This window comes from Notolabrus celidotus, chromosome 18, assembly GCF_009762535.1.
Source record: "Notolabrus celidotus isolate fNotCel1 chromosome 18, fNotCel1.pri, whole genome shotgun sequence".
In the NCBI taxonomy this organism is placed as follows: Eukaryota; Metazoa; Chordata; class Actinopteri; order Labriformes; family Labridae; genus Notolabrus; species Notolabrus celidotus.
In genome coordinates, this window is record NC_048289.1 from 21,078,038 (window position 1) to 21,089,715 (window position 11,678).

The 11,678-nt window shown below is 38.6% G+C and overlaps 3 protein-coding genes across 5 annotated transcripts; 1 reads left to right on the forward strand and 2 right to left on the reverse strand.

Annotated features, from left to right (window-relative positions):
• Nucleotides 1-868: 868 nt before the first annotated feature.
• On the reverse strand, nt 869-3,537 carry ndufb8 (NADH:ubiquinone oxidoreductase subunit B8). Its single transcript, XM_034707429.1, has 5 exons — nt 3,402-3,537; nt 3,034-3,160; nt 2,414-2,513; nt 1,568-1,723; nt 869-1,023 (listed from the first exon to the last, which is right to left on the reverse strand). Exons 1-5 carry the CDS (start codon nt 3,490-3,492, stop codon nt 931-933), a joined length of 567 nt encoding a protein of 188 aa, XP_034563320.1. The 5' UTR covers nt 3,493-3,537; the 3' UTR covers nt 869-930.
• A 917-nt stretch (nt 3,538-4,454) lies between these two features.
• gpx9 (glutathione peroxidase 9) lies at nt 4,455-5,979 on the reverse strand. The gene is made up of 5 exons (XM_034708260.1): nt 5,848-5,979; nt 5,633-5,726; nt 5,057-5,187; nt 4,826-4,956; nt 4,455-4,747 (listed from the first exon to the last, which is right to left on the reverse strand). Exons 1-5 carry the CDS (start codon nt 5,977-5,979, stop codon nt 4,690-4,692), a joined length of 546 nt encoding a protein of 181 aa, XP_034564151.1. The 3' UTR covers nt 4,455-4,689.
• Nucleotides 5,980-8,131: 2,152 nt separating this feature from the next.
• Nucleotides 8,132-11,156, forward strand: fbxl15 (F-box and leucine-rich repeat protein 15). 3 transcript variants are annotated; one of them, XM_034708061.1, is made up of 6 exons: nt 8,132-8,209; nt 8,486-8,646; nt 8,980-9,139; nt 9,254-9,756; nt 9,855-10,081; nt 10,245-11,156. In XM_034708061.1, exons 2-5 carry the CDS (start codon nt 8,621-8,623, stop codon nt 10,042-10,044), a joined length of 879 nt encoding a protein of 292 aa, XP_034563952.1. In that variant the 5' UTR covers nt 8,132-8,209; nt 8,486-8,620; the 3' UTR covers nt 10,045-10,081; nt 10,245-11,156. The 3 variants fall into 3 exon arrangements, with proteins under 3 accessions (XP_034563952.1, XP_034563953.1, XP_034563951.1); XM_034708062.1 differs by having other exon boundaries at nt 8,980-9,070; XM_034708060.1 differs by lacking the exons at nt 8,132-8,209; nt 8,486-8,646 and having other exon boundaries at nt 8,761-9,139.
• Nucleotides 11,157-11,678: the final 522 nt, after the last annotated feature.

Genomic DNA, 11,678 nt, shown 5'->3' on the forward strand with positions numbered 1-11,678 from the left:
TTTTGAATTATTAAATATGACCCGGGTCAAGTTGACCCAGGGAGATTTTTGCTGTCCCTAAGAAACGAACATAACAGGAGGGTTAAAAGATAAAATACCTTTTAAATCATTTTGGCAGTATAGCAATAGCAATAGCAATTTTACCTATAAAGCACATTTCATTACACGTAAGTTCAATGTGCTTTACATGGAGAATTACAAAAATAAAAACATTTTTCCAAATAGAATAAATAAAAACAGAAAAACAATAGATACACCTAACATACATCAGACACAGCAATCAAACAAACAGTGAGTGTTGCTTCACATGCATCCAGTCACAACAGTCATGATATCATTCATACACTTGAGAAAATAAATATGTTTTCAGTCTTTTTTTAAAAGTGGAGACAGCAGGCAGTTTGTTCCCTTCACCGGACTTTCATTTGACTCTAGGTACATTTAAAAGACTTCCACCTGCTGACCTAAGGATCCTGGTCGGGTTACACACTGTGAGCAAGTCAGAGATGTACTGGGGAGCTGAATCACTGAGTGCTTTATGGACTAATAGGATTTTGAAATGGATTCTGTATTGAAAGGGGAGCCAGGGAAGTGTTTTGAGAACCAGGGTGATATGGTCAGATTTTTTTGTATGTGTCAGGATTCTAGCTGCTGTGTTCCGGATGAGTTGGAGCCGTCCTTGGAGTGTTTGCAATAATCCAACTGGGTTGGTATGCATGCATGGACTCATTTCTCGGGATCAGTTTGGGATTTGAATGATTTTAGTTTGGAGATATTTGTTAAATGATGAAATGATGTTCTTGTTATATTGGTAATGTGGTAGTATACATTATTTCTATACATAAAGCATGAGTAACACAGTGAGCAGTTTAAATTTTAACATCTTTATTCGACAGAAATATATACACAAGTAGACTCGGGTTTAAGTCATTAGATTTCATAATTTTTGACTTCTTCTGGTTCTTTCTCAGGATCTCCTCCGTTCTCCAGGTAGAGGTTGTTGTAGGGATACTGTTTCGGTCCCTGGAAGAGAGGGAAAAAAAGATTTCCTGAAAATTTGCTTGTTATCTAAATAAAACTAAAAATACAAAGTATTTCATAAAGAGGTTATATAGCACCTTCACATTGAGACATTTAAAATACTAAAAATATGCCCTCACATGAGAATTGAAGTTCCATTTAACTTTTTTTGATTAAACATTTTTGCTCATGATGCAATTAAACTATCTAGTATTTTAGTGAAATTGAGCATCAGGAAAAGTGAAGACAAAAAGTCCCTCAAGTTTGAGCAGAGCTTTGCAGTTCTGTATGCGACTTGATAAATAGACAGTAATGATTTCTTTAATAGTCAAATCTACTCACAACAACTTGCTGCCAGCAGAAACTAACAATGAGTGCTTTAAATTCCACAGCACTGTTATGATGCATTGTCCTACCATGCAAAGTGTAACTGGTGTGGTCATCCGTCACCAGAAATCCTCTCCATTTTTTATTCATAATTAAGTTAAACGTATGAAAGAAAAGCAAGACAGGGGAAAAAGAAACCCTAGCATTGGTCTCTACTCACAACAGGCTGGTAAGATGGAAACTTCTCCCCAAGGTAGAACATGAACAGCATAAAGCCAATGAAGCCAAACAGCTGTTTGCACATCATGGACCAGGACACGGGGCTGGGAGAGGTATCCACACGGTTCCTGATGAACATGTCGAAGTTCCAGTGGATCTAAAGAGTCACAGAACCATTACTGACAGCCTGTCTCATAACATTTCTAATACACACGTTTGTTGTTATTATCTTCATGCTATTGTTTGGTATCATAAATGCAACAAAGATACACTGGTTTTCTCATAAATGCTGAAAGAAATACAAATGCAATCATTGTTTTGATACAATAAGAGTAAGAACAACTATGAAGGTGTCGTGTCTCATAAATGCTATTGCAATACACTACAAATACACATAACATTAGTCATTGCAAGTTAGGAGATCACAAAACCCTGTGATTAGATTTATTTAACAAACACACAAAACAGCTAACTTTTCTTTTGCTGCACACTTGTAATTGGTCACTCTTGAATACAACTCACATAAATTGCTAAATTATTCACCACTTCTATAAAGCTCTAGCATTATGATGCATTAGTAACAAGAATGACATTTGTTGTGAGGTTAGAAACATTTCCAAATCACCCATAAGAATAGGATTTCATGTGCTGTAGCTCCATACACACACATTTTCAGGAATACAATCCAGATTTACCTAATACCTGATGATAAGCATAAATCTGGCAGTGTTTGTGATACACTCAGATTGGTAGATATATGGTTAATATGTCTAAAGTAGCTTTGTGACTGATATCAAAACAACAAATAATCTCAATTAATAAACATAATGTCATCTCAGTTTCTTACTGGCTCTCCCCAGTTTCTCCTTAGGTCAGGGTGGTCCCACTGGTACCAGGGGTCCCTCTCATTCTGAGCTCTATCTGGTAGCTTTGGGTAATCACCAAAGCTGTAAAGATAAAATGATATCAGATTATTAATCATCCAACCACCAATCTATGCAATACTGTCAAATCAAATCAAATCAAATATATTTATATAGCAGTTTTTACACAACACAGTAGATCCAAGTGCTTTACAGCAGAAAACGAAAATGAAAGATGAGGATTGAGTGATGCCAAAGTACAAAGAGTTGCAGTAATCGATGTGTGATGATATGAAGGCGTGGATGGCTTTTTCCAGGTCTGAAGTGCTTAAGATTGATTTGAGTTTGGAGATGGAGCAGAGCTTCATGAAACTTATTTTTACTACCTGATTTATCTGTTTGTCAAATTTTAGTCCTGAATCGAACATGACTCCAAGGTTTTTTGCGTGATCTATATATCCTCTATAATTACAGATGATCAACTCCATGGCAACATGTGTGTTAATGGTGTTAATCAATGAATGAATCTAACCTTCCACTTCTTCAGAGATCTGCAGAGAATACAAGAACTGTTCCAACATGGTTACTACAGGTGGTAACTCACCCCTCGCCGCTGTCTGGATGTGGTTCATAGTCCTCAACCCTGATGCTGTACTTCTTTGCAGCAGCAGCTTTCTCCTCGGGGGTCGTAGGATAAGGACCAGGTAAATCAGCCTTTGACGCACCAGAGGCTGAAACAACAGCATTCACATGTTGACTAAACACGTTTTATCACTCATACACAAATAAGAGGAAAACACAAAGCTACCCTGCTAGCCTTCACTCACTCAAACCGTTCTAGCCGTTCAATAACATAAGCTAACGTTAGCATGTCAAGGTTATGTGCATTCGAGGCTTTTAACTTTAACCCCTCACACGAATTTTAAATTAAATACTTCAGACAATTTAGTTTAATGCTTCAACACAACTGACCTGCTCTTGCACCCGACAAAAGACCTGAAATGCCAGAACCGTTCCCTCTAGAGAGGGCTTGGGCCCAGCGTCGGAAACCAACACCAGCCATGTTTACTGGCTGCTGCTGAATGACAGACTAGGAAGTACGCATGCGCAAAGCTGGAAGTATGGGTCGGCGTAAGGACCAACTCAATCTCACACCAGACAGAGACGTAGAATAAAAATCTCTTTATAGATAAACAGCCAGAGGTGTCAAAAGTATTCACATTCATTACTCAAGATGAAGTACAGATACTAGGGTTTAAAAAGACTTCTGTAGAAGTTGAATTACCAACTCGAGCTTTTTACTCAAGTAAAAGTGTAAAAGTACTGGTTTCAAAACGACTGAAAGTATAAAAGTTAAAGTTATGTAAGAGGAAAAAATGTCATTAAGGACAAAAGCTAAGGCTGCGCCACAGTGCCCATATTGCACTACCCCACCTCCCAAAAAAACATTTTTCTAAAGGCCACTATGACTATAATCTTATATTAATATGTTAATGTTGAAATATTTGGGTTGCACCTGTTTCAGCCGCATCCATGCCCATTGAAAATGAACACATTTTCATACAATGCAAATACATTAAAGAATCATATATGTGTACTACTGAGCATTAACGTGTTTCATGGAGCAGAGGATATGATGACTAGAGCCTTTAAGTATTGTAATGGTGCAAAAAGTCAAGCTTCACAGGCATGTTATCAATGGCCTTTATTAGAATGTCAATGTACATCATTTTTTTTTTTTTTACGATGACAAGCCGGAATGAAAACAAGCCAAAATGAAATAGGAGTAATGAGGCTTTTTTTTTTTTAAATGTAAGGAGTATAAAGTACAGATAATTGCATGAAAATGTAAGGAGTAGAAGTAAAAAGTCGACCGAAAAATAATGACTCTAGTAAAGTATAGATACCCCAAATTTCTACTTAAGTAAGGTAACAAAGTACTTGTACTTCGTTGCTTGACACCTCTGTGAACAACAACTAGGCATAATATACTAAAACGGGGGTTACAAAAACTACAAACAGACCTTTAATGTGTTGATTCATTTGATTTATTTATTTATGAACAGCAGATATGATCACATGAGTGAAAAGTGTGATAGGGAATGAAAATTCTTCCAGTGGCCGAAGGGAACTATTTCTCAGAGTGAATGCACCAAATATCTGAGGCCAGCTCCTCCTCCCATCAGATCCAGCTCAGGTGCACAAGTGCATTTACTGGGGGATCGTCACTCTGCCACTGGTTGAAACGGCGTATGACACATCAGAGAAGACCAGCAATGTCCTTCTCAATTTTCTCAACTGGGCAATGAAGTTCATATCTGAAAAGAGAAAAAGAAAAGAACATTAAAAGTTGCTCCAATGCTTGACCTGTCTGACAGATTTGAATTATAATTTACCTTTTATAGGGTGTGCCATCTGCAGTGATTAAAAATCTTTCAAAATTCCATCGTATGTCATTGACTTTGATAGGAGACCAGTAGAATTTCTTTATGTCTCCAATAACAGGGTTCACAAATGGGAGGGTTTCCTGTGGCAAATGAAAAATGACTGAGACATGTGGAAACAGCTGCTGCAAAAAATACACAATGAATAAAGTTATATCCATTACACCCAAGATTACACTATACCTTTAGAAGGGTGAATAGAGGCTCCTCATTTAATCCATTCACCTCAATTTTACCAAAGACAGGAAACTTTGGCACAAATCCTCCTCCTGGTCTCACATACTTTAGAATATTGAGGGTTTCATGATTCATCTCTGAAAGAAAACGCTGTTACTTAACATTTGAAACACACATCTTAACCTTTTCTTCACATAACATAATGACAGATTGTCATTCTTTCTGAAAAATTGGCCTCCAAATACTTCAGACAAGAAATGAGAACTTGAATTTGCAGTTGGATGATTTAAACATTGGCTTCATCTGAAAAAATGTTTTGAGTTCAACAAATTGAGTAATGTTTTTCAGTTTAAATCTAAATCTCTATGCAAATATAGCCACCAATTCAATCTAGTTGAGAAAAAAAGTACAATACAAAAATTTAGAGGTACAAAAGGTCCTAACCCTCACCTCAAACACTGGTGTTAATACACTGTTACTTTCCAGCATCAAGGTAGAGTACAGTGATTCTCATTGTAAAGGGTACTTTCAGGATAAGACTGTTTGTTTTTGTTCACATATTAATCTCTTCAGTGTACCTACCAGGGGACTGAAGTCCAAATTGGTTACAAGTAAATCCCAAGACAGTGAAGTTGAGGTCGCCAAACATTTCCATCAGTGCATTCAGTCTGTGGTACTGAAAGAAACAAGACACAGTAGTCAAATGCCTCCTCAATAAAACTCCTGCAGAAGTTATGAGTTGTGTGATGAAGTGATCTGACGGTAATCAATCAATCAGCGCTCTCGCAGATTATTACCTCCTCTATAGTTGACCCTCAGAAGGTGGCGACGTTGATGATGAGCAGCACCTTCCCCCTGTAGTTACAGAGCGGAACCAGCTGTCCATCCAGAGTCTCGGCAGAGAAATCATAGATTGATTTATTCCCCATGCTTGTACTTGGGCTTGTATATAGGATTGTAGTCAGTCAAGAGTGAGTTTTCACTCAGCTATCCTGTTGGCTCATCTCATTCACTGAAACATAACTCATGGGTCAGCAATTGTTCAGCATGACTGACTTCATTGTTCTCCTGGGCAGAGGTGAGCTGGCAGGATGGTCATTTGTTCAACACATGTATCCCGGGGAAACAGGCTGCTAATATGGAAACAGATTGTTGTCACTGGGAAATAAAATATTCAAAATAAACATACTGTATACAGGTCTGCAGGGCAACATATTTTGGCTGTATTGCCTCCTCTTATGGATGAGACAAATTCCCCAAAATATGAGAAATATTGTTTACTTGTGAGGTTGACTGAAATCATTGTGTAGCATATTCAATGATCTGCACAATAGCCTACTTGGTCCCCTAACACATCAGAAATTGTACTTTTTAAAATATATTTCAAGCTGAATATCTTTATTTTAACTAAACCACTGTGCATCATAATAGGAGTATATGTTAAATTGAAACATTTGTTCTGTAATGATAACACCCTGTGGGCTGTGTAAGTTGCCTTTAACTCAGGGGTGTCAAACATACAGCCTGTGGATCCATCTTTCTTGAAAAAGGGAGCCTCCTATTGTACACGTGCTTACCATACATGTGTTTAGGTCATAGGTGCGCTCCATCACTACTAACACTAGCACGACACCCCTGCATACAACACTGTCCAGCAAGCACAATGTTCATGCTGGACCTGGAAGGGTCCATAATAGTCATCTTTACCTTCTTCATTATTATAATCTGTAGGAGCCATGAAGGATTCAAGTGTTTATTGTATCTTCATTTTTGAGGTTTAGGGTAGTTTATTGTTTTTACATTTGTTGTGGTGTTATTTTTGTTGTTTGTTTATGATATGGTTTATTGTGGGGTCAGTTAATTAGGTTATTTATGGGTCATGTGTTAGGGGCGGGGATATTGAGTTAATTTAGGCACCTGTTTTCTTTTGTTTGCAGGTAGAGCGAGGGGGTGAGCTGGGTCTCCGTACTTTTTGTTGACCTCTATTTATCACTTATTTTTAGCTTATTATTGCTTATCATCTGTTTGTGCACTTTATCATGACTTGATTATCCTTTTTCGTTAATAAAAGGTTAAACTCACTTTTTGTGCATTAGTGATTTTTGCTTCAAGCGCGTCCCACACTTTACTAGGCCCAACATCAGCCTCTCAGCTGCTTTTGGTTCTTTGTCGCTACATAATCTATCTGTTGTTTTGCAGTTAACATTATACTCTCTGTGGTAGGTGATTAGGAAACATGTGTGCTCAGTGTGTTCGCAGCAAGTTTCAGTGCTTAAAGAATATCATATTCGGCCCCACTATGAGACTCATCATGAGGAAAATACAACAGCTGTTTTTGTGAAAATATAGTTTATGTAATGTGAACATTTTCAGAACAAGATAAGATATCCTTTATTCATCCCACAATGGGGAAATTGAAGTGTTACAGCAGCAAAGTAGACAGTGCAAAACAATATAAAGCAAACAAGAGCATATAAAATAGCAATGATTAAAAAGTTATTAGCAACTAAATTAAAGTTAAAGAGAAAAAATAAGCATATCTTACAATGTATATACACAACTAAATAAGTAAATTTACAAATATTTACAAAACCAGTGATGCAGTGAAAAATGTGCGCAGACTTGTAACATAGTATAAAACAATGTACAGAACAGAACTGAGAAGATGAGTAGAAAAATGTATTGCACATGTAAGAAAAGAGGAATGGGTAATTATTGCACATTAATAAATAGATGGGGGAAATATTGCACTTGAGTCCGTTTTGGTAAGGTTTTTGCTATTGGTTATAAAGTCTGACCACTGCAGGAAGAAAAGACTGAAAAGAATGTACTTTTTTTTGCACTAAAACAAAGGATACAATGTTGAGTTGTCCTTCTCTATAGGTTATTATGCTATGATTTCACTGGTTCGGCCCACTTAAGATCAAATTGGGCTGTATGTTGCCCATGTGTATGTGGCCCCCTATGTACTTCATACAGTCTATGGTGACACCCCTGCTTTAACATGATCTCTGACGTAAATCAGGAAAAATGCTAATGTTGCGTTCAGGGTTCTAATCTAAGTGCAGGAAAAAATCCAGCGTCCAAAATATTTGGACACCAAATCAACTGAACACGTGGGCTATGATAGCGGGTTTGTTATAGTGGTGTTTTAATACAGTAAGTCAGAATAATTTGGTAAAAAAAAGTGCCAAAAAAACCAAAAATGAAGGCTATTACCCGAATACATTGTTTTAGTAAAAAGAAGAAAAGTATGGCGGCTCGGAATTCGAACTTTTGCTTTTTTAATTAAAAAATAAAGTGAAATCGATTTTTTAAACTGTGATTCCATACATGTTCTGTCAAATCAGTAATATGCTTTATTTTTACCCCAATTCTTGATATACTAACAACATTTTCTGTGCCTTTCTGCTCCATCCTGATATAATTTCACAGTCTACCCGACGGTCCTTGAATGCAGCATTAGGTTTGGGTTACACCTCAAGTGCTTGCAAGATGCTAAACAAAAATACGCAATTTTGGCATTTATGGGGAAAACAACGAGTCTTTGTTTAATATTGACGAGTCAGGATGGACGAAGAAGCAAAGACACCAACGTGAGTATCTTTATAAATGTAGTTGTGAATTAAAAACACACTGGAGAGGTAGCCCGGCAGGCTAGCTACCCAGCTAATAGCGATAGCCTGCCAGTAAAAACAACCTGAGATGTGTGGCTGTTATTTATTTATAGCTGTCCAACTTCTTTAATAAAATATAGAATGGATTGAAATGTCGATATGTTATTCGTTACTGCTAATCTGATATACCTCGCACTTTACCAGGCTCTTAAAGGCGTGCTTTAACATTTAATTGATTGTTTCCTATGACCAGCTTTACCTCTGCATGCAGTATCAAAGTTCAGCAGTTTCACAAGCATTACATTCTTCCAGATGGGATCTGTTGGACTTGCCCTGGGAGGATGTACTTGTCCCACATATTTTGTGCTACTTGCCACTTCAACACCTCGTCAGCCTGCAGAGGGTGAGCAAGCAGTTCCACAGCCTCATCCAGGTGTATCTAGCAAACTGTAGGACATTTGATCTGTCCCCGGTGAGTCCTATAAACATAGATTTTAATCCCTTTGAATGTATTCTTAAAGGTGTGGTTAACTGCAGCAAAACTTTTTGTGAAGTCTTATTGCTGCTCTGTTTTTGTTATTCACAGATTGGACCATCCATTCCCAAGGAAGCATTTTGCTCCATGTTAAAAGACAACAAAGTCCTCCACAGCCTGTCCATGCAGAACTGCTCAGACTGGGTGTCGGACAAGGAGCTGCTGCCAGTGATCGGGCAGAACCAGCATCTGCAGCGAGTGGACATGAGCGGGTGTGCTTGGCTCACCCGACACTCCCTGGTGGCTGTGTCCTTGAGTTGCATGCACTTGCAGCACCTGGGCCTGGCTCATTGCGAGTGGGTGGACAGCCTGTCTCTGCGCAGCCTGGCTGACCACTGCGGGGGGCTTGAGTCGATCGACCTTACTGCCTGCCGCCAGCTCAAGGATGATGCCATCTGCTACCTGGCGAAGAAGTGTCTGAAGTTGAGGTCTCTATCACTGGCGGTCAACGCAAACATCACTGACGAGTCAGTGGAAGAAGTGGCCAAAAACTGCAGGGGCCTGGAGCAGCTGGACCTGACTGGTTGCCTGCGGGTCAGGAACCAGTCCATCAGGTACATGATATCTTATTTTCAAGTTGAGGCCAGCTAACTTTTTCTTCACTATCACTTGTGCCACCATCCATAACATCCTCTACATGCTGTGCTTACAGGACTCTCGCGGAGTACTGTCCCAAACTGCAGTCCCTGAAGGTGAATCACTGCCACAATGTGACCGAGTCCAGTCTGGATCCTTTACGGAAGCGCAACGTGGTGATAGATGTAGAGCCGCCTTTACAGAGGGCTCTGGTGCTTCTTCAGGATGTGCTGGGATTTGCTCCGTTTATCAATCTCCAGATATAACATGAGGGCCATCCATCTATCCAAATAGAGCGCACAGGTGATATGAGCTGTATATCCACTTTACAAGCTTCTGACACGTTTACATCCAAAACTGTGTCTCACATGTCCAGCTACAATAAACTGTGACTCGTCTTTTTGCAGCAGATAATGCCGATCAAGCGCAACCCAAACAACTGTTGTCTTCTTTTCTTTCCTCACAGGTGTCTTTGTCCGAGCAGTCATCCTCAGCTGCATGAAAAGACACGTGAGTTACCCTTAAAAAAAAAAGTCTTAACTGTCTCAAGATAATCCATGAAGACCTGGATGTTTTGCACTCAAGAGACCTCACTTGAATGTGCTTAAAGTTGCACATTTAAGAACTCTTTATTTAAAACTGAAAAAAAGCCATGAACTTTTGAGGATTTCTGCCACACGTCCAAAAGATGTCACTTTTGCTCTTTTTTGTAAATCATCGTGTTATAAGTAATAAAATGTCATAATGTGGCTTTGTAGAAGAGCTGTTCTAACTTACGTACAGCGAGGCTTGTCTGCCAAACAAAGTACACAATTAACTTTGTGTATACAATAATAAACAACATTTATCTTTATGTTTCATTTAGAAACATTAAATAATGTTTGAGTTTAATTAAACGTTTACTTTTGCATGTATGTGTGAGTTTTAAAGGATAATTCACCCAAATGATCTCTGAAACATCCTCCGCTTCTTCTACTGCCATCACAGTACGATGAATCTAATAACAGTGAGTGTGTTTCAGAGAAAAAGCTCCGGCTCCTCAGGATTATTCACACACATCCACTCACAGTTATTTAGCAATCTGTTGGCCAGCTTTTGTTTCTCATGGTCATAGTTATGTTAATACTATCTGCGTGGCTAGATGCCGCCTGAGATTAGTGAGACGTGTGTTTTGTGTTGCAAGAGAATCAACCCTTTAATTCACCATGTTAATAAATACAGACACGTCTGGCTCAGCTGATGTTTAGGAATTCATCATGACCTTTTTCCATCAAACCTGTAAAATCTTTTTTTGTAAAATGTGTCTTTGTGTTGAATGCACTTACCCAGTTATACCATGTATAAATTATATATGAAATATTAAATTGTAAAATGCAAAGTCTGTCATCACTTCTTCCATGCATAAAGAGGCGCTTCCATTTCATTCTGATTATGTTATGAAAGTAAAAACAGGATCTAATCTGCTCCACATGTAAGACAATCAGGTTATAATATAAGCATAAAAACAACAACAAGAACAACAACAAAAATCACAAAATTACAACAACATAAATCTGTTTTCATGTAATCAAGTGTTACTTGGAGGTACATCTTTTTCTCTCCTACAAACAGTCCCAATACCTTAACGTGAAAGTTTTGATCCAGGGCTCCCCCCTTTCTTCCCAAATTCAAAAATTTGCATACTTCCCTGCATAAAAGTCATTCAAATAATTCCTATTGGGGCGCTGGCGGCCTAGCAGTCTAAGCGCCCCACATACAGAGGCTGCAGTCCTCGTCGTGGGGGTCGCTGGTTCGGTACCTGGCCGCAACCATTTCCTGCATGTCTTCCCCCGCTCTCTCCCAGCATTTCCTGTCTCTCTTCTGCTGTCCTATCAAATAAAGGCAAGAAAAAAAGCCCCCC

Coding starts and splice junctions, on each gene's coding strand:
- ndufb8 (XM_034707429.1), bottom strand. CDS start 3,492: ATGGCTGGTGTTGGTTTCCGACGCTGGGCCCAAGCCCTCTCTAGAGGG. Junction 2,514..3,033: donor CATCCAGACAGCGGCGAGGG/GTGAGTTACCAC, acceptor TTATCTTTACAG/CTTTGGTGATTACCCAAAGC. Junction 1,024..1,567: donor TTCCATCTTACCAGCCTGTT/GTGAGTAGAGAC, acceptor CCTCTCTTCCAG/GGACCGAAACAGTATCCCTA.
- fbxl15 (XM_034708060.1), top strand. CDS start 8,933: ATGCAGTATCAAAGTTCAGCAGTTTCACAAGCATTACATTCTTCCAGA. Junction 9,140..9,253: donor GGACATTTGATCTGTCCCCG/GTGAGTCCTATA, acceptor TGTTATTCACAG/ATTGGACCATCCATTCCCAA. Junction 9,757..9,854: donor GTCAGGAACCAGTCCATCAG/GTACATGATATC, acceptor CTGTGCTTACAG/GACTCTCGCGGAGTACTGTC.